The sequence below is a fragment of the Artemia sp. Qi Xiang Cuo genome, chromosome 14 (assembly GCF_049724085.1).
Source record: "Artemia sp. Qi Xiang Cuo chromosome 14, ASM4972408v1, whole genome shotgun sequence".
In the NCBI taxonomy this organism is placed as follows: Eukaryota; Metazoa; Arthropoda; class Branchiopoda; order Anostraca; family Artemiidae; genus Artemia; species Artemia sp. Qi Xiang Cuo.
The window spans coordinates 61735220-61758028 of NC_142807.1; the positions used below are offsets into that span (position 1 = coordinate 61735220).

Below are 22809 nucleotides of genomic sequence, written 5' to 3' on the forward strand. Positions count from 1 at the left end.
TTCCTAAAAGCTATGTAAAAAACCTCCCAGTGTCAGAGGACAAACTATCTTGAGATGGTGCATTCGACTTTAAACATATATTATATATATGGTTAAGTTGTACATATTATATATAGTGCCGGGCTTCTCCTCGGCACTTGGCACGCAGCAGGCTTCTATTAATGCGATTCTCTAGTCTTTATTAGCTTAATTTAAAAAATTATGGGGCATATTCAATTTATCCTTCATGTTAATGCATCAAAGAATCATCAACTTTATAGGATTTTTACTCCTGGAACTCGTTGCGATTCTCCCTTTTGCTTTTCTTCTAACCGCAGATTTTAGTAACGATTCGATGTTTTCGTTGTGATACTGGGTGACAAATGTCTTCTAGCCAAAGATCTCGCATACGCTTCATTTTCGTTCATCAATATCTCAGACTTTTTTCCATGTCTTTCACTTTAGTTGTTCGGGTTCATTCAAAATCGGATGTTCCAATGCATGTCCCCTCTGAAGTATCTAAAATTGGTATAATCATCGTGTTATTCTTTAGCTTCAAGTAACGGAATGGCAAATCATCAATTTCAGTTGAATTAAAAAAAATTGTCGTACATTCAGTTCCTCCTTCCTGCTTAAGACGTTGCATATTCAGTCGTCTTACCTTATACCTTAGATTCGCCTCTGCCTCCAGAGGCAGCCAGGACATCTAGATGGAGCCGCCAATTTTCCAGCAGGTTTGCTGCTGCCAGTATGTCTTCCAATTGAGGTTGGATTAATGCGTGCAGGTTACGGAGATCTGTCTGGTACTTTCGACGCAGGGATGACGGCGGATTCATGCTGATGTCTAAGGAAAACAGTGTTGTTGCTGGGATCTTTGGGGGATCGTCTGACGGAGGTCTGTTCAACTGCTTTTCGAAGGGGCTGACCCAGACTGCGTTTACGGCAGACTGCTTGGTTATCAGGATGCCCGAGGGGTCTTTTACTAGTCCATGTTGAATAGATGATTATCTTCTAATAATCTCATTAGTGATTTTATAGACCGCTTTTGAGTCACCTCTCTTCGCTGCCTCTTTCGCCTGTGCTGCTTTCTACTCTAGCAGGTATCTCTCGTCTTTTCTGGCACTCTTCTTTATTGCTTTATCCGCGGCTCTGTATTCATCGTTTCTGAGGATCTGTTGGTCGGTGATTTATCTTTGGATAATAGGATGTTTTTACTTTTTTCCTTTTCTCTATGAGTTCCCAAGTTTGGTCAGATAGCCACTGGTCCTTTGGGCTCTTGCGGTACCCAATGGTGGCTTTCGGGGTATCATGAAAGCACAACTTTATGCTTTCCCAGTATTGATCACTATCAGCATCATCTGGTAAAGACAAGGCTTCAAATCTACTCCGCATCTCTGGTTTATAGTTTTACATAATTTCAGGTGAGTTTGTAAAGCAGTTAATAAGTTTTAAGTATAAAAGTTCTAAATAATACAAAATTTTTAAATATAATAACTAAACTTCAAACGTATTTACAACAGGTATTTTTGTGGTACATAGGTTTGTTTTGTGATTTTGGATTTGCCGTGTTTTGCCATTGTACCACAAAGACTAATTTCTTCAGTTTGTTTTTTTATCATTTTCTTCTATAAAACATTTGCATAGTTGTGAATGTTTTGGCATTTTCTTTATTTTATTTTTTTATGGAAAAAAATTTGTTTTTATATCTTCTTTATTTCCCACTGAAATAAAATTTCTACATGTAAAATCAAAGTATCTGGACTATGCTTGTGTATTTTCTCACTGTCCTTATTGAAAGATTCACTTGTTTTACGTATTTACTTTTGAGTTACTTTTGAGTTACTCTTTGTAAGGTCTCTAGCTTTAAACAAGCCAAAATCACGCGGCACGAAAAAACCTGAGAAGCTGTTCCTCTTCTTTAAAAGCGTATCTGTCCTTAACAATTAACAGATAAGGTAATGGTTGAATTTTACAAACGAATTGTGTTGTCAAATGGAACCAATTATATTTGATTGTTTATGTTCATGGCTTAATGTGACAACACTGACACCCTACAAATTCGGTTATTTTGAAACAACCAAAAGAAACATCATACAGATTCGTGGTTTTCAAGTATTAATATACTTAAGATGGATGGAGGGGGCAAAAAATATCTTTATTTTGACGTCTTTTGTCCTTGAAATATAATGTGTCCTTTATGTCAGTATTGAATTAAAATACAATTTTTATTCTGTGTATGAAAATCTTATGCAAATTTCGTAAAGAGCCTAGAAATTGAATAAACCTTTCAATAATATATATACAATGAGAATCAGGGTCTACAAAGGTGCGCCCTTGCCTAGGGTAAATTATTTTCTCTTACGCATGCAGTTCTCTAAACTTAAATTGAAATCAATTTTAATTGAAATTTTTGAAACAATAATCATCTTCCTCTTCATACTGCTACTACTACTACTAACAACTCATCGCAGCACCAAGCCGCCTGAGGCCAACACAGCTACGCACGCTCCTCCTCCACCCCAATCTATTCAAAGCCTCCCTTTTTACACCCGCCCACGAAGTTCCCATTTCCTTTAAATCTTTCTTTATGACGTCCTCCCACCCCAGACGGGGACGACCCGCTTTCCGTTTAGCCCCAGATGGTTGGCCGAAAAGAACAATCTTCGTCAATCTGTCATCCTTCATCCGCACAACATGCCCTAACCACCTCAACCTTTCTTTCATTATAGACCTAGAAAGCGGTATTGATCTACATTGTTCGTATAGCCTATGGTTTGAAATATGGTCAGGCAGCCGGTTACCCAGAACAATCCTTAAGTAAGTTCTGTGGAAAATACCTATCCAGTCTTCATCTGATTTTCGGAGCGGCAATGCTCCAGAGTCATCTTTTAGTACTATCATCCCTGTAGCTTCTAAGATTCTAATCTTGGTTTGCAGACTTATCTTCCTATTCTTCCAGACTTTTTTTAACTATGAAAACACACCCTGAGCCTTGGCTATTCTATTTTTAACATCTTCATTGCTCCCACCATCTTTACTAATAATACTACCAAGGTAAGTGAAGCTGCCCACCTGATCAATCTTTTCATTACCCAACGTCATCTTTTAATTTTCCCTTATTCCTAGCCTTAATGAATTAGTCTTCGTAATATTAATTTTTAAACCAATACTAGCACCCTGCACTCGCAAATCTCTAAAACTTCATTCATTTTGCTCACACTTTCATCTAGGATGCTTAAATCATCAGCATAATCCAAGTCCAGGAGACTTTTTCCTCCCCATTTGATTCCGTGGTCTCCCATTGCCTTTCCTGTGCTCCTTAAGACAAAGTCCATTAAAATGATCTATAGAAAGGAGGATAAAACACAACCCTGCTTAACTCCTGATTTAATACAAAAACCGCTGCTAACCTCATTTCCTACCTTAACTGCAGCAGTATTATTTTCGTACATAGCACTTATCACTTTAATATATTTGTCTGGTATACCATACAAGGATAAAATCTTTACTAAAGCTCCTCTATCAACAGAATCGAACGCTTGCTCATAATCTATAAAACTGAGGACCAAAGGTGTTTGAAAACTTAGGCACTTCTCAATTATTCACCTAAGAGTGAAAATTTGGTCAACACATCCTCTACCTTTTCTAAAACCGCACTGCTCTTCTCTTCAAACTTTGTCTACGCCATCTCTCAGTCTAAAAAGTATCATATTACTAAGCAATTTGCTACCTACAGAGACCAGACTAATGCCTCGATAATTACCACACTCACTTTTATCACCTTTCTTATAAAGTGGTTTAATTAAAGTTTTCCTAAAATTGTTAGATACTTCCCCTTTTTCAAATATCTCATTCATAATCTTCAGTAGCTTATTTCTAACCTCAGAGCCACCATATTTAAGAAACTCAGTTACCACACTATCAGCACCTGGAGCCTAATTATTCTTTAATTTTTTTAGTACTGCTGCTATCTTCTCCTCACAACACAAATCTTCCGTTACATCCGAGGTATCACAAACTTTTTCATTTTCCTCTATATGTTTTCCTGCAACTCTATCTCGGTTAAGCAAGTTCTCAAAATGTTCGGCCCATCTCGCTTTAGCTTTTTCCTTATCGCTAATTGCCACCCCATTCCTATCTTTAACTGGGACAAGTCCGGATTGACCACTACCTCTCAATTTGTTAACGTGCCAGTACAATATTTTACTATTATACCGTCTAGCTGCATCTTCTAAATCCTCGGCAATTTTGTCCATGGCCTCCACTTCACACCTCCTTAGTTCATATTTCAATGCTTTCTCCACTTTCTTTACATTTTATTTGTTTTCATGCGATCTATCACTCAGATAATTCTTGTACAAGTCCTTTCTCCTTTCTATTAAACATAAAGCTTTTTTGCTAATATTCTTAGTTGTATGTCAATCTTTCTTCCCCAATACACGTTCAGCAATTTTAAAAGTTATCTTTTCTAAAATTGTTACCACCTTCTTCCACATTATCAACATTTAGACTCTTAAGTTTAGTATACAACTGTTCCTGGAAAGTTTCTCTCAAATTCTGATCCTGAAGTCTACTAACATCTTCACGTTTCAGGAAAGAGTTACCCGCCTGGAGCATTAGCTTCAAACTAACCCCAGGCACTGTCAGATGGTGGTCTCTACTCGCAACACCAACTGCGGAACCCTTATATACCCTAGTATCTTTTTTTGATTATGCCAGTTGTTGATTCATAAAAACATAGTCATCAAGGTGTGCTGTCTTACCATCTCATAACTTCCACGTTAACTTTTTAGCCATTTTATAACCAAACACCGTATTGGTTATAACTAGATTACTATACCTATAAAATTGCAAAAGTCTATCCATTACTGTTTTCTTTTCCTACACCAAATTTACCTAAGCTGGGATACCATCTATCCTTATTTCTACCAACCTGGGCGTTAAAATCTCCCAGTAATAAAATCATATTTCTACCTGGGACCTTGTCTATTTGCTCCTGTAACTGTAAGTAAAATTCATCTGAGTCACCAGTATCTCCGTCAGTTGGTTCTACAGGGGCGTATACTACTATAACTGATACCCTGAATTTTTTAGTCATAAAATGAACAACTAGTATTCTATTATTAATACGTTTCCCGCCTAAACAAGACTTAGCAGCTTCTTTCTTGATCATGAGCCCTACTCCCTGTCTATGTACCCCATCCTTCCTGCCTGAGTAAACAAATTCTATATCACCTAGTTTCATGCTTCCTACCCCTGAGATATGAGTTTCTGAAACTCCTAATAAGTCTAGTTCGAATCGTCTGGATTCGTCAGTCAAAATGTCGAGACGATAGTCATTTTTTAATGTCGTAACATTCCAAGTTCCAATTTTCATGTTCTTTAAATCATTGAAATTTTTTTCGCCTCAGGAAAAGCAATGATCCCGGATACCAGTGCAGGATGGAGGTCACACATCTTCTCAAGTGTACACCAAAGTGCTTAAGCTAGCTTAGAGCCACGCAGCAAGAAATCCCTGGGACCTCCATTAATGGAGGCTTTGTGCAATCCTGGGCCCGTCTTGGTCACAATATGGTTTTCAGCACTTTGCGATGCTCTTCTATCAACAAGAGTTAAAATCCTGCACAAACACTCTCAAGCCTATTACCTCCGACTAATTATATATTCATGCCTACAAATATTATTCTACTACGTGGAGGCAACCCGTAATAGATAAATTAGCTAGGAAGAGGTTTTTCAGCCCAAAGACGCCCATCAAAACATACCAATCCCAGAAGAATTGTCCATTAGTCAGAATCCCGTGCGAATGCTGTGTCGTTTACTAGGCTATAATTTCCTTGAGGGGCGCCACTCCTCAAGTGGGACTAGAGTTGACCGCAAGGTCCCCAGTCTTGCAGGTACCCCGAATAGGTCGAGGCAGCCCTTTGCAGTGGCCATTGTCCATAGATCTGGACCTTACGCCCTGCCACAGTTGTCCTCCTATAAAGGATCCTCCCACGATGGTGTTCTGCATCACCATGCAATTTAACCCATTGCTAGGAGAAGGTTTGCAACTCATGGGACTTGTGGATAAACCAGTGGGCCCTTTTGAGCGTACATTTGAGGGGCCTTCTTCCTCCTCCGCCTGTATTTATGACCCCGGGCAAGGGTGCTCCAGTTTCTATTATGGACCGCCAGGGACAAGGTCCCCCCTTGGTCCGTGCCTCCTATGGAGGTTCCCTACATATCTGTAGAGCGTTCCCCTATCGCCACCTGAGGACACGCTGAATGGCCTGGGGGAGGCCAGATAAACGGATCACTTTTGTTTTGCAAAGGCCATAACTCAGTGACATATTTAACCTACTACTTATTAAAGAAAAAAAACAAGTTTTTTAAACTGAAAGTAAGGAGCGACATTAAAACTTAAAACGAACAGAAATTATTCCGTATATGAAAGAGGCTGTCCCCTCCTCAACGCCTCGCTCTTTACGCTAAAGTTTTTTATTGTTTTAAAAAATAAAGTTGTGAGACAGAGTCAAACTTTAGCGTAAAGAGCGAGGTGTTGAGGAGGGGACAGCCCCTTTCATATACGGAATAATTTCTGTTCGTTTTAAGTTTGAATGTCGCTCCTTACTTTCAGTTTAAAAAACTTGTTTTTTTTCTTTAATTTCTGATCGTTTTTTAGTTAATGCAGCTTTTATTTGCATAAAAATTTTACTTTTCTTTTGCTAAATGGATTTCTTTACAAATTAACTTAACGTAACTAACTTCTATATTCGTATATTTTTCTTCTGGCAAAAAATACAAAGTTGCAGATTTTTGCAGATATGAGCTTGAAACCTATGTAATAGGGTTTTCTGATACGCTGAATCTGACGGTGTGATCTTCATTAAAATTCTTTCACATGTAGGGGATGTTTCCCCCCTCTTTAAAAAATCGAGTAAATTTTCTCAGGCTTGTAGCCTTTGATGAGTAATGCTAAACTTAATCAAATTTATATATTTAGGATCATCATTATAAACACATTCTTTTGATACATTTATTGACATCAAAATTCCGTTTTTAAAAGTTTCGATTACTATTGAGCCGTATCGCTTGTTTTTTTATTGTTTTTTTTTTATTACGTATATGTTATTACGTATATGAAGGGGTTCTCCCCTTAGTTAATACCATGCTCTTTACGTTAAAAGTAAAAAAAAATTTGATTCACAAACCCCTGAATCACAAAGGCCGTTTAATTAGAATAGATAGCTCTTTTGAAAGCACTAAAAAACTGTAGCGTAAAGAGCGAGGTATTGACATGGGGGAGAACCCCCTCACATACGTTATAATTTCTGTTCGTTTTAAGTACTAATATTCCTTCTTACATTTCAGTTGAAAAAACTTGTTTTTTTTTATTTATTTTCTGATCGTTTTTTAAATAATACTTGGAAATCCAACGCCCCCTTCATAGAAATGTCTCTTACCCCAAAGAAACATCCTCCACGGAAATATTCTCCAGAGTAACCCCCTCCTCTAGCCCCCCCCTCCAGAAAAAATCCATCCTGAAAATGGTTGTATACTTCCCAATATCCAATAAATAATGCTGGCAAGTCCGGCGCTCCCTTCATGGCAATTTCCCTTCCCCCATGAAAACTTCCATCATGAACAGATCCTCCAACATAACCACCGACCCACCCTTTCCTTCCACTACCAGAAATAAAACCTCCTGAAAACTTCTGTATACTTCCCAATAACCAATACTATATGTTAACATTGGGTAAAGTTCATAACTTTTAGCCCTCCCTCTGGGAACTTCGGGGGATTAAGTCACCCTAAAAGACATATTTATCATATTTTCGACCATGCTGAACAAAATGGCCATCTCAAAATTTTGATCAGGTGACTTTGGGAAAAAAATAAGCGTGGGAGAGAGCCTAGATGTCCTCCTTTTATTTGCTTACATAAAAAAAACACTAGAACATTTAATTTCAGTTCCAATGAAACTTCCCAAGATATTCTAGGATCACTGGGTCGATACGATAACCCCTGGGAAAAAAAAAAAAAAATAAATAAACACGCATCCGTGATCTTTCTTCTGGCAAAAAATGTAAAATTCCACATTTTTGTAGATAGGAGCTTGAAAAATCTACAGTAGGGTTCTCTGATACGCTGAATATGATGGTGTGATTTTCATTAAGGTTCTATAACTTTTAGGGGGTCTTTCCCCCTTTTTTCGAAAATCAGGAAAATTTTCTCAGGCGCGTAACTTTTGATGGGTAGCACTAAACTTGATGAAAGTTATATATTTGAAATCAGCATTGAAATCTGATTCTTTTGATATATCTTTTGGTATCAAAAACCTGTTTTCTAGAGTTTCGGTTACCATTGAGCCGGGTCGCTCCTTACTTACAGTTCGTTACCACGAACTGTTTGATAAATATACATAACTCACTGACGAGGCCTATATAAGTTATATACAGAAATATATAACTCAGTGACATATTTAACCTACTACTTATAATTAAGAGTTAGCATAGACTTTTCATCACATTTGACTTAAGACAGTGAAAAAATTGAATTATGACAAGCATTTCTATTGTGATTCACATGTGACAACCTAATCTTACCCTCGAAATTTAGTTCTGCACTGGCTCAGTGTTGACATTTGCGGATTATACACTGTTGTCAGACTGGATTAATCCCTGACAACTGAGCTACTAATGCTACTATGTAGTTTTTTTTTTTATTGTATGAGTGGTCTTTTAATTATGTAAATTTAATTATGTAGTTATGTAAAGTGATTGTTGAAAAAAAACGAGGGCACTGGCTATTTCAAAGTGCAGTAGGAAGAGAAAAACAGATTTTTGAATAATAATTATTAGCTATTCCCTCTAAAAATGGAGATGAAATGCGCCAATGGAGGATTATAATACAGAATGAACGAAAAAATACCCAAACATAAAAATATAAGGGCAAATATGGATCCAAAAACATTTTTGTTTTTGTTTTTCAGAAAAAGAGTTTTTCACACCATGAATTGCGATAACCCACATTAGGATAATAGAAAAAATCATAACTTAACCAAACTATTCAACGCACGAATTACTTTAACTTGGCGGAATACAAGTTTACAACTCAGAGGGAAATAAAAAATTTAATCAGCGTGGTTTCGTATAAATAATAGTGAATATGGGAAATCCTTTTATTTTACAGTGAAATACAAAAACGTACATCTAGATACTTCGATCACACACACAGTTGCCATTTATTTGAGTCACATATACAGTGGAGTTTTATCTGCTAAAGACGGTCACTGTGAATGTGACCGAAATATCCAGAAATACCTTTTTAGGCCTCACCGTCAGATAAAATCATTTTCCCTATTGAACTATTATCTGTTATTTATACGTGATGGAAAGGCAGTGTGGTTTTCGAAAATACCTAAGAGTGGTTACAAAAACTGATAGAAGTCTAAAAAGCGTATTGAGAGGTAGTGTTGCTGAGTTTGGATCGTTCAAGCCAATCATAACACGAGTGAGGAGGGATTTTGATAGAAAGACTGCATTAGCGTACAAGAATATTTGCATACATAAATCTAGGGTGAAATAGGGTGTTGCGTTTTCAGCATAGAGATTGAAAACAGAATAAAGGCCAGATTGCCACTAGTTTTTGCTACGTAATCTATTATTCCATAAAAGTTCCATTTTCAAAATTAGCGCGACGACAGTTAACGACAAAATCTTACCACTGTGCCTGACCTCTATTCTTTTTTAGTTCTATGCCCTTTATTTAAAAAAAAATCTTTTTTAGACGAACTTTGTAAATTCTCATCAATTGTCATCCTCCTTATCGATCAGAACACAAAACAAAATAACAATAGCATCGCGAAAAACACGAAACAGTTGAATTCCTGTAAGGCTAATTAAGCATCCGAAGAGAAAAAGTAATTGGTATAAGAAAGTTGATTACCCATCGCCCTGGTACTTACACATGCAAAGTTGAAAAAAAATGAATAAATAATCCCAATGTAATGTCATAAAATATTCTTCAAAGGGATTCTTTTTATTGATGATTCCTGAATGCTTGAATCCGTGATCATGATTAATAAATTATTGGTCTACTTACTACTTAACGATTAAAAAGGTAAAAGAAATGGGGCTAGACTTCATTGTAGAAACTGGCAATTCTGATCTTTGTGTCATTGCTCTTCGACCAAGAAATGCGATAGGTGGGGGCTAGCCATCTTGCACTTTTGCAAACTCTTCCTGTTTATCTTCCCCATATTTCACACCTATTTAGAGTTGGATCAACTATGACTGAGTATAAAAGTCACACATGTGACCCTCATCCCAAACCAAATAATCAGCCTCGCCAGGACTTCAATTTAGCCCTGAACGACACACGGATGCCAAGTCATATCCTTAAACACTCGCCTTATTATATCGTTATAACGTTATATATTATTAGCGTTATATATCGTTATATCGGCTTATTATATCGTATATATCGTTAGCCACTTTGCTTATTATTGATTCCTTATTGATTACTTACTCATCTTTTCTTATTGTTTTTTTTTCTTTTTTAATTTACTCACCAACACATAAATTACCCAAGATCTTTATGTACACATCTATACAGTCAACTGTTGACTTTTAAAGCTGATATCATCAAAAAAAATATATTCAGCCAAAATAAAGGAAAAAAATCTTTATCTTAAATCTTAATCTCTATATAAAATAAAGGAAAAAAGCTAATCTTTACAATATATGTTGTTATAAAGATTTAGTTCTATTATTTCAGTATTTACGTGAACGGTTCAAGATTGATGTCCCCCATCGTTTTAGGATTCATAGTTTCATGTCTCCCACTTTCTGCGACCATTGTGGAACTTTACTTTACGGGTTTTTCAAACAAGGACTCAAATGCGAAGGTATGTACTCCTTTGCATCTGATTTGTCATCACTAGTCAAGATTTACAGCATCAACGCACAGCACAGAACTTCTAAGAAATAATATATATGATAATAATCAATTTTACACCTTAAAAAAAAATTGTTCTAATAGAAAAGCGCCTGAAATATAAATGCAAAGTTTCAGACGACTCATGAAATACAAGTTGATATCTAGGAAACCATATATTCACAGAAATGACTCCCTTCTAATGTCGGTCAGTTTTCCTGGGGTAATTTGAATTAATCAAAATAAAATCGCTATTGCCCACCACCTAAATTTGGTAGAAGAAAGTATTGTAATATTGACATTGTAAATTCCCCATCATTGCACCGCTTAAATTAGAATTCCATGTTTTCTTTTTAATTTATTTATTTTGTTTTACCTTAAACGTTAATTAGGGTTTAATAGCTTGTGATAGTCATTTTTTAATGTAATATTATTTAATTTAAGGTGTAATTAGTTTTTATTCCACCAAAGCTATTTAAATTTTGGTCACAGCAAGCTACTTAGAAGAAGCATTTCTTTTATTTAGACAAATTTTGACCAAGTCACCAAATCGGGAGAGGGGGGAGGGGGCGTGGTTTTGGGGCCAGAAGATCAAAAAGACATTATATGTTCGGTTAATGGTACATCAAATTTCTTTTAAAATGTTTCCCAAAACATACCTTTAGAATTCCCTGATATTTTACCTTTTGAATACATGTTAAATAAATATACATCTAGTTGCCATATTCACTAAGTATTTAGGGAGATGGAATTTTGGAATTGGGAGTTCAGCCTCCTACGGCAGATCGAATTAAAAGAATATATGTTTTTAGATAAATTTCTGATCACTTATGGACTTTTGAATTGTCAGAGTTTTCATTGGATACACTTAATTATATATATGAGAAGACACGAAAACCGGAATGTTTAGTTTTGCTTTTTAAAAACATGATTAAATATCTTTCCTTAAAAAAGAATTCTGGATATATTTGAAACATTTAATTTCTAACCTCTGTTCATTTATTTTTAGAAGTCAGCTTAGTCTAATAGAGACATTGATCTTTACCATATTATATATGTAAAAAATTAAATTAACAATGATCAATTAATGAGTGGTTTTTTTTAATCACGGGCTTTTTAGTTCTTAGCTTTTCCGTCAGGTCAAAGCTATATTGCCATCTATAAAAGAAAATTCAATTTATAGATAGCGCTCATGTTTCGTATTCTAGTCCACAAAAAATATTTAAGGAACTTTTAAGGATCAGAGCGAGTATCTTAATAGTAATTAACCTGTATTCCACCTAAATCACTGCAATGTGGATTAAACGTTACAAGCCTTTTTTTTTTTTTTTTTTTTTTTTTTTTTTTAGTAGTGGCTTCTTTGCAGAATTGGAATTTGAGAAAATTTTGTCTGTTGTTGTAAATGGCCACCGCAAGTGGGGACTTCCTGTGAAGGGGGGACGTCCTCTCTGCGGGAGAGCATTTTATTTTATTGTTAGTAAAAATTAAAAATTATTTTAGTACAAGTACAATAATACGAAGACCACTCATTGGCTGCTAATTTTAGTAAATCGTAGAGTGTAGGTGGCATTTAGATTTTTGTAATGTTTAAAGGTAATTTTTTTTTAAATGTTAGTGCCACTGAGAGGAGAGGAGGTGGGATTTAAAAAAAAAAAAAAAAAAAAACGTTACAAGCCTCCTTTTTCCTCAGCATCATCACAGGTTACTCAACTTTTAAAATCGATTTACTTTACCAAATACAGACTTCAAGAGTTAAAGATAAACGATTGATATAAATTACCAAGGACATCAAAATTGAAGAGCATTTTTGCCGTTCTCCTTTACTATCTTAAGTCTATTCATGCCTTTCCACGATTTTCCGAGGTATTCCTTTTGATTGCTTAAAATCTAAAGCTTTTAGGGCAGTACCGCATTTTCATTTTGAAGGGAAAGCTCCACCTTTTTAGGTTCTTTGAAGTTCCACCTTTTTAAGTTCTTTGAAGCCTCACCTTTTAAGGTTCTTTGAAGCTCCACCTTTTTAGGCTCTTTGAAGCTCCACCTTTTTAGGTTCTTTGCTGCCATATGCTTTTAGCTTCTTTTCTATGATCTTTTTTCCCATATGGTTTTTGCACACGGAGGGCTTTGCCATTGAAAATTGAATTGCTTTTTTTTTGTTTAATAGATGGCTGTGTAAGTTTGCACTTAATCAATTCAAAGCAGCAAATATAATTTCCACTGTCCTTGGTACTTCGAAACAAAGATAATGATTTCTTGAAAGTGGCCCAAAGGAGCAAAATATGAGGTTAATGTAAACTTACAATTGTTGCAGGCAGGAATTTCCTTCATTTTCCTTCATTTCCTTCAAAATTTCCTTCATTTTGCTAAAATTTTCATTCAGGATGTTCAAGTTATCAGCATAATCTAAGTAAAGGAGATCTTTACTTTCTTAATTGATTCGATCTTCTCTCATAGGCTAATCTCTTGAACTAAAGCTTAGGGTATGACCTTTAATATTACAGTGCTGCTTTTTTTACAGTGCTGCTTCTACAGTGCTGCTTTTGCGTGATGTATCCCTTTAGAATGTAATTCAAATCGTTCAATATCACTCTCCCACAAAATGCTACAGGTTGGGAATCTAAAAGAGAGAAGATTTAAGATTCTTTAAAGTCTAATCAACTTTATTCAATAATACATAATCAATAACTGCTTAAAAAATTGGGAAATATTGAACTTCAGAGTCTATCTTCTCTTTCAATGCTGATATTCTCGATTCAACAACTTTGTATTTCCTTCACTGAAGAAGTGGTATAAAAACTGATAATCATTATAAATCTCTAAGTTGTCTTTTCACAAGGTTAAAAAGCGCATTAGAGGTTATAATCTTCGTTCGAATAAACTCTCTCCCGATTTCCTAGGACCGTTAGCTTGATACGACCACCCCTTGGAAAAACGAACAAAAAAAGCAACAAATAAACATGCATCCATGACCTTTTTTCTGGCAAAATTCCACATTTTTGCACATAAGAACATGAAATTTCTGCGATAGGGTTCACTGATGCGCTGAATCTGATTGTGTGATTTTCATTAAGATTCCTTGACTTTGAAAATGGGGAAGTACCTAACAGTTCTAGGAAAAGCCTAATTAAATCTCTGTATTAGAAAGGTGATAAGAGTGAGTGTGATAATTATAGTGTGTTTCTGTAGATAGCACATTACGTAATATGTTGTTACTTTTTAGACTTAGAGATGCTGTAGACAAAGTTTTAAGGGAGGAACAGTGTGGCTCTAGAAAGGATAGAGAATGTGTGGACCAAATTTTGACTCTTAGGTTAATAATTGAGAAGTGCCTGAGTTGTCAAACACCTTTGATCCTCAGTCTTATAGATTATGAGTAAGCGTTCGATTTAGCTGATAGAAGAGCTTTGGCGAAGGTCTTATCCTTGTATTGTATACCAGATAAATTAAAAAAAAAAGTGGTTAGTGCTATATCTGTGGTTAAGGTAGGAAATGAGGTTAGTTGCTGGTTTCGTATTAAGTCAGGAGTTAAACGGGGTTATGTTCTATCCCCATTTATATGGATCATTTTGATGAACTGTGCCTTAAGGACCACAGGAAAGGTAATGGGAGAACACGAAATAAAATTTGGAAGATAAACTTCCCTGTACTTAGATTATGCTCATAATTTAGGCAACCTATATGAAAGTTTGAGCAAATAAATGACCTTTTAGAGGTTTTGCGAGTTCAGTGTGGTAGAATAAGTTTGAAAGTTAATGTAAAGAAGACTAAGCCGCTAAGGCTAGGAATAAGTGAAGATGAAAAGGTGACGTTGGGTAACGAAAAGACCGAAAGATTGGACGGCTTCACTTACCTTGGTAGTATTATTAGGAAAGATGGTGGGAACAGTGAAGATGTTAAAAGTAGAATAGCCAAAGCCCAGGTTTTTTTTTCCACACTTTGGAAGAATAGGAAGATAAGTCTGCAAACCAAGATTAGGATTTTGGAAGCTACAATGATGACAGCAGTTAAATATGGTTCTGAAGAATGGGCGCTCCGAAAAATGGAGGAAGATTTGCTAGATGTTTTCCAGAGAAATTGGCTATGGATTGCTTTGTGTACCCGACTGACTGACCTTATTTAAATCAGTAGGCTGCACGAAAAGTATGGTTAAGTACCACTTTCTAGGGCTATGATAAGAGAAAGACCGAGATGACTAGTGCAAGTTCTGCGGATGAAAGATGACAGATTGCCAAAGATTGTCGTTTTTGGCCAAACGTCTAGGGCTAAACGGAAAGTAGCTCGTCCCCGAATTGGTTGGGAGGATGTCGTAAGGAAAGATATAAGAGAATTGAGAATTTCTTGGGAAAATATATAGAGGGAGGCTTTGAATAGATTGGGGTGGAGGAGCATGCTTAGCTATGTTGGTCTCAGGAACCTTGGTGCTGCGATGAGTTGTTTTTAGTAGTAGTAGTCAAGGTCGTATCCGGGGAGGAGTCCCACCCCCCCAAAATGTTTGTCTGAATCGTAGAAACGTAATAAAAATGGAAAAAAATGTATGCGTTTTTTTAGCCTTTTTTTGTGAACCCCCCTCCCCCACCCAAAAAAAATCTTTTGTAAAATACCCCCCGAAAAGAAATCCTGGATACGGCCCTGTTAGTAGTAGTATTTCAAATTTGGCGAGAAAAGATGAAAAACAAAATAAGTCAAACCAATGCAAATTCAGTATATTCGGTAAGTGAATAACCTATTTTAGGTCAGAAACAACTTTCACTTTCTTAGTTTAAACTGGGCCGAATTGGTGAAACTAATAAAAAGCAAAGTTAACAAATTCTGCATTTCATTTTATGCGTCCCAGAGAATTCACTTAGATTTGGGAATGCAGAGGGCTATGGTTAATACAGATATAGGAAATTTGATGAAAGAGTGCTTCACAATATCATTCGCAGATGAAACGGTTTTACTATTCCAAGCTTTATCTGTTGAAACCCTTTTTAAAATCATGCAAAACTCACTGAATAATCTGATGAAATATACTAGAAAAACCGTTATAGATCGACATTAAAAAAAAAAAAAATTACATGAAATTCTATACGTTTACAAAGGTAAATGCTGAACTAAGTTTAACACCTGATGGATTTTTTTTCCAAGCTTTATCTGTTGAAACCCTTTTTAAAATCATGCAAAACTCACTGAATAATCTGATGAAATATACTAGAAAAACCGGTATAGATTGACATTAAAACAAAAAAAATTACACGAACTTCTCTACGTTTACAAAGGTAAATGCTGAACTAAGTTTAACAACTGATGGATTTTTTTTCCAAGCTTTATCTGTTGAAACCCTTTTTAAAATCATGCAAAACTCACTTAATAATCTGATGAAATATACTATAAAAAACTTTATATATCGACATTAAAAAAAAAAAAATTACATGAACTTCTATACGTTTACAAAGGTAAATGCTGAACTAAGTTTAACAACTGATGTATTTTTTTTCCAGGCTTTAGCTATTGAAACCCTTTTTAAAATCAAGCAAAACTCACTGAATAATCTGATGAAATATACAAGAAAAACCATTATAGATCGACATTAAAAAAAAAAAAATTACATGAACTTCTCTACGTTTACAAAGGTAAATGCTGAACTAAGTTTAACAACTGATGGATTTTTTTCCAAGCTTTATCTGTTGAAACCCTTTTTAAAATCATGCAAAACTCACTGAATAATCTTATGAAATATACTAGAAAAACCGTTATATATCGAAATTAAAAAAAAAAAAATTAAATGAAATTCTCTAAGTTTACAAAGGTAAATGCTGAACTAAGTTTAACAACTGATGGATTTTTTTTCCAAGCTTTAGCTGTTGAAACCCTTTTTAAAATCATGCAAAACTCACTGAATAATCTGATGAAATATACTAGAAAAACAGTTATAGATCGACATTAAAAAAAAAAAAATTACATGAACTTCTCTACGTTTACAAAGGTAAATGCTGAACTAAGTTTAACAACTGATGGATTTTTTTTCCAAGCTTTATCTGTTGAAACCCTTTTTCAAATCATGCAAAACTCACTGAATAATCTGATGAAATATACTAGAAAAACCGTTATAGATCGACATTAAAACAAAAAAAATTACATGAACTTCTCTACGTTTACAAAGGTAAATGCTGAACTAAGTTTAACAACTGATGTATTTTTTTTCCAAGCTTTATCTATTGAAACCCTTTTTAAAATCATGCAAAACTCACTGAATAATCTGATGAAATATACTAGAAAAACCGTTATAGATCGACATTAAAAAAAAAAAAAATTACATGAACTTCTCTACGTTTACAAAGGTAAATGCTGAACTAAGTTTAACAACTGATGGATTTTTTTTTCAAAGCTTTATCTGTTGAAACCCTTTTTAAAATCATACAAAACTCACTGACTAATCTGATGAAATATACTAGAAAAACCGTTATAGATAGACATTAAAACAAAAAAAATTACATGAACTTCTCTACGTTTACAAAGGTAAATACTGAACTAAGTTTAACAACTGATGGATTTTTTTTCCAAGCTTTATCTGTTGAAACCCTTTTTAAAATCATGCAAAACTCACTGAATAATCTGATGAAATATACTAGAAAAACCGTTATAAATCGACATTAAAACAAAAAAAATTACATGAACTTCTCTACGTTTACAAAGGTAAATGCTGAACTAAGTTTAACAACTGATGGATTTTTTTTCCAATCTTTATCTGTTGAAACCCTTTTTAAAATCATGCAAAACTCACTGAATAATCTGATGAAATATACTAGAAAAACCGTTATAGATCGACATTAAAAAAAAAAAAAATTAAATTAAATTATATACGTTTACAAAGGTAAATGCTGAACTAAGTTTAACAACTGAGGGATTTTTTTTTCCAAGCTTTATCTTTTGAAACCCTTTTAAAAATCATGAAAAACTCACTTAATAATCTGATTAAATATACTATAAAAACCGTTATATATCTAAATTAAAAAAAAAAAAATTAAATGAAATTCTCTACGTTTACAAAGGTAAATGCTGAACTAAGTTTAACAACTGATGGATTTTTTTTCAAAGCTTTATCTGTTGAAACCCTTTTAAAAATCATGCAAAACTCACTGAATAATCTGATGAAATATACAAGAAAAACCGTTATAGATCGACATTAAAACAAAAAAAATTACATGAACTTCTCTACGTTTACAAAGGTAAATGCTGAACTAATTTTAACAACTGATGGATTTTTTTTCCAAGCTTTATCTTTTGAAACCATTTTTAAAATCATGCAAAACTCACTTAATAATATTATTAAATATAATAAAAAAACCTTTATATATCGACATTAAAAAAAAAAAAATTACATGAACTTCTCTACGTTTACAAAGGTAAATGCTGGACTAAGTTTAACAACTGATGGATTTTTTTTCCAGGATTTATCTGTTGAAACCCTTTTTAAAATCATACAAAACTAACTGAATAATCTGATGAAATATAATAAAAAAACCGTTATAGATCGACATTAAAACAAAAAAAAATACATGAACTTCTCTACGTTTACAAAGGTAAATGCTGAACTAAGTTTAACAACTGATGGATTTTTTTCCAAGCTTTATCTGTTGAAACCCTTTTTAAAATCATGCAAAACTCACTGAATAATCTGATGAAATATACTAGAAAAACCGTTATAGATCGACATTAAAAAAAAAAAAATTACATGAACTTCTCTACGTTTACAAAGGTAAATGCTGAACTAAGTTTAACAACTTATGGATTTTTTTTCAAAGCTTTATCTGTTGAAACCCTTTTTAAAATCATTCAAAACTCACTTAATAATCTGATGAAATATACTAGAAAAACCGTTATAGATCGACATTAAAACAAAAAAAATTACATGAACTTCTCTACGTTTACAAAGGTAAATGCTGGACTAAGTTTAAAAACTGATTGATTTTTTTTACAAGCTTTATCTGTTGAAACCCTTTTTAAAATCATGCAAAACTCACTGAATAATCTGATGAAATATACTAGAAAAACCGTTATAGATCGACATTAAAAAAAAAAAAAATTACATGAACTTCTCTACGTTTACAAAGGTAAATTCTGAAATAAGTTTAACAACTGATGGATTTTTTTTCCAAGCTTTATATTTTGAAACCATTTTTAAAATAATTCAAAAATAAATTAATAATATTATTAAATATAATACAAAAACCTTTATAGATCGACATTAAAAAAAAAAAATTAAATGAACTTCTCTACGTTTACAAAGTTAAATGCTTAAATAATTTTAACAACTGATGTATTTTTTTTACAAGCATTAGATGTTTAAACACTTTTTAAAATAAAGCAAAACTCACTGAATAATCTGATGAAATATGCAAGAAAAACCGTTATAGATCGACATTAAAAAAAAAAAACTTACATGAACTTTTCTACGTTTACAAAGGTAAATGCTGGACTAAGTTTAACAACTGATGGATTTTTTTTCCAAGATTTATCTGTTGAAACCATTTTTAAAATCAATAAAAAATCACTGAATAATATGATGAAATATACTATAAAAAACGTAATAGATCGACATTAAAACAAAAAAAATTACATGAACTTCTCTACGTTTACAAAGGTAAATGCTGAACTAAGTTTAACAACTGATGGATTTTTTTCCAAGCTTTATCTGTTGAAACCCTTTTTAAAATCATGCAAAACTCACTGAATAATCTGATTAAATATACTAGAAAAACCATTATATATCGACATTAAAAAAAAAAAATTAAATTAACTTCTCTACGTTTACAATGGTAAATGCTTAAATAATTTTAACAACTGTGGGATTTTTTTTAAAGGATTTAGCTTTTTAAAACCTTTTTAAAATCATGCAAAACTCACTTAATAATATGATTAAATATAAAATAAAAACCGTTATATAGCGACATTAAAAAAAAAAAATTAACTTAAATTCTCTACTTTTAAAAAGTTAAATGCTGAACTAAGTTTAACAAATGAGGGATTTTTTTTCCAAGCTTTAGATGTTGAAACACTTTTTAAAATCAAGCAAAACTCACGGAATAATCTGATGAAATATACAAGAAAAACCATTATAGATTGACATTAAAAAAAAAAAAATTACATGAACTTCTCTACGTTTACAAAGGTAAATGCTGAACTAAGTTTAACAACTGATGGATTTTTTTCCAAGCTTTATCTGTTGAAACCCTTTTTAAAATCATGCAAAACTCACTGAATAATCTGATGAAATATACAAGAAAAACCGTTATAGATCGACATTAAAAAAAAAAAAAATACATGAACTTCTCTACGTTTACAAAGGTAAATGCTGGAATAAGTTTAACAACTGAGGGATTTTTTTTACAGGCTTTAGCTATTGAAACCCTTTTTAAAATCAAGCAAAACTCACTGAATAATCTGATGAAATATTAAAGAAAAACCGTTATAGATTGACATTAAAAAAAAAAAACTTACATGAACTTCTCTACGTTTACAAAGGTAAATGCTGAACTAAGTTTAACAACTGATGGATTTTTTTTCCAGGCTTTATCTGTTGAAACCCTTTTTAAAATCATGCAAAACTCACTGAATAATCTGATGAAATATTCTAGAAAAACCGTTATAGATCGACATTAAAAAAAAAAAAATTACATGAACTTCTCTACGTTTACAAAGGTAAATGCTGAACTAAGTTTAACAACTGATGGATTTTTTTTCCAAGATTTATCTGTTGAAACCATTTTTAAAATAATGAAAAACTCACTGAATAATCTGATGAAATATACAAAAAAAACCGTTATAGATCGACATTAAAAAAAAAAAAAATACATGAACTTTTCTACGTTTACAAAGGTAAATGCTGAACTAAGTTTAACAACTGATTGATTTTTTTTCCAAGATTTATCTTTTGAAACACTTTTTAAAATATAGCAAAACTCAATGAATAATCTTATTAAATAATCAAGAAAAAACATTATATATCGAAATTAAAAAAAAAAAAAATACATTAACTTCTCTACGTTTACAAAGGTAAATACTGAACTAAGTTTAACAACTGAGGGATTTTTTTTCCAAGCTTTATCTGTTGAAACCCTTTTTAAAATCAAGCAAAACTCACTGAATAATCTGATGAAATATACTAAAAAAACCGTTATAGATCGACATTAAAAAAAAAAAAAATACATGAACTTCTCTACGTTTACAAAGGTAAATGCTGAACTAAGTTTAACAACTGATGGATTTTTTTTCCAAGCTTTATCTGTTGAAACCCTTTTTAAAATCATGCAAAACTCACTGAATAATCTGATTAAATATACTAGAAAAACCGTTATAGATCGACATTAAAACAAAAAAAATTACATGAACTTCTCTACGTTTACAAAGGTAAATGCTGAACTAAGTTTAACAACTGATGGATATTTTTTCCAAGCTTTATCTGTTGAAACCCTTTTTAAAATCATGCAAAACTCACTGAATAATCTGATGAAATATACAAAAAAAACCGTTATAGATCGAAATTAAAAAAAAAAAAATTACATGAACTTCTCTACGTTTACAAAGGTAAATGCTGAACTAAGTTTAACAACTGAGGGATTTTTTTTAAAGTCTTTATCTGTTTAAACCATTTTTAAAATAATGAAAAACTAACTTAATAATCTTATTAAATAAAATAGAAAAACCGTTATATATCGACATTAAAAAAAAAAAAATTAAATTAAATTCTCTACGTTTACAAAGGTAAATGCTGAACTAATTTTAAAAAATGATGGATTTTTTTTCCAAGCTTTAGCTGTTGAAACCCTTTTTAAAATCATGCAAAACTCACTGAATAATCTGATGAAATATACAAGAAAAACCTTTATAGAATGAAATTAAAAAAAAAAAAAATACATTAACGTCTCTAAGTTTACAATTGTAAATTATGAACTAAGTTTAAAAACTGATGGATATTTTTTCAAGGCTTTATCTGTTGAAACCCTATTTAAAATCATGCAAAACTCAATGAATAATCTGATGAAATATACTAGAAAAACCTTTATAGATCTAAATTAAAAAAAAAAAAATTACATGAACTTCTCTACGTTTACAAAGGTAAATGCTGAACTAAGTTTAACAACTGATGGATTTTTTTTTCCAAGCTTTATATGTTGAAACCCTTTTTAAAATCATGCAAAACTCACTTAATAATCTGATGAAATATACTAGAAAAACCGTTATAGATCGACATTAAAACAAAAAAAATTACATGAACTTCTCTACGTTTACAAAGGTAAATGCTGAACTAAGTTTAAAAACTGATGGATTTTTTTTTCCAAGCTTTATCTGTTGAAACCCTTTTTAAAATCATGCAAAACTCACTGAATAATCTGATGAAATATACTAGAAAAACCGTTATAGATAGACATTAAAACAAAAAAAATTACATGAACTTCTCTACGTTTACAAAGGTAAATGCTGGACTAAGATTAACAACTGAGGGATATTTTTTCAAGGCTTTATCTGTTGAAACCCTTTTTAAAATCATGAAAAAATCACTGAATAATCTGATGAAATATACTAGAAAAACCGTTATATATCGACATTAAAACAAAAAAAATTACATGAACTTCTCTACGTTTACAAAGGTAAATGCTGAACTAAGTTTAACAACTGATGGATTTTTTTTCCAAGCTTTATCTTTTGAAACCCTTTTTAAAATCATGCAAAACTAACTGAATAATCTGATGAAATATGCTAGAAAAACCGTTATAGATCGACATTAAAACAAAAAAAATTACATGAACTTCTCTACGTTTACAAAGGTAAATGCTGAACTAAGTTTAACAACTGATGGATTTTTTTTACAAGCTTTATCTGTTGACACCCTTTTTAAAATCATGCAAAAATCACTCAATAATCTGATGAAAT

At 32.8% G+C, this 22809-nt stretch overlaps 1 protein-coding gene across 1 annotated transcript in view; it reads left to right on the forward strand.

The window, feature by feature from the left end:
• Pkcdelta (Protein kinase C delta) overlaps positions 1–22809 on the forward strand; it is a 260317-nt gene that overhangs the window by 67820 nt on the left and 169688 nt on the right. The window contains exon 4 of the mRNA XM_089100650.1: positions 10741–10870. Within this exon, the coding sequence (XP_088956776.1) occupies positions 10798–10870 (73 nt within the window). The 5' untranslated portion in view covers positions 10741–10797. The remainder of the gene's footprint in view (positions 1–10740; positions 10871–22809) is intronic.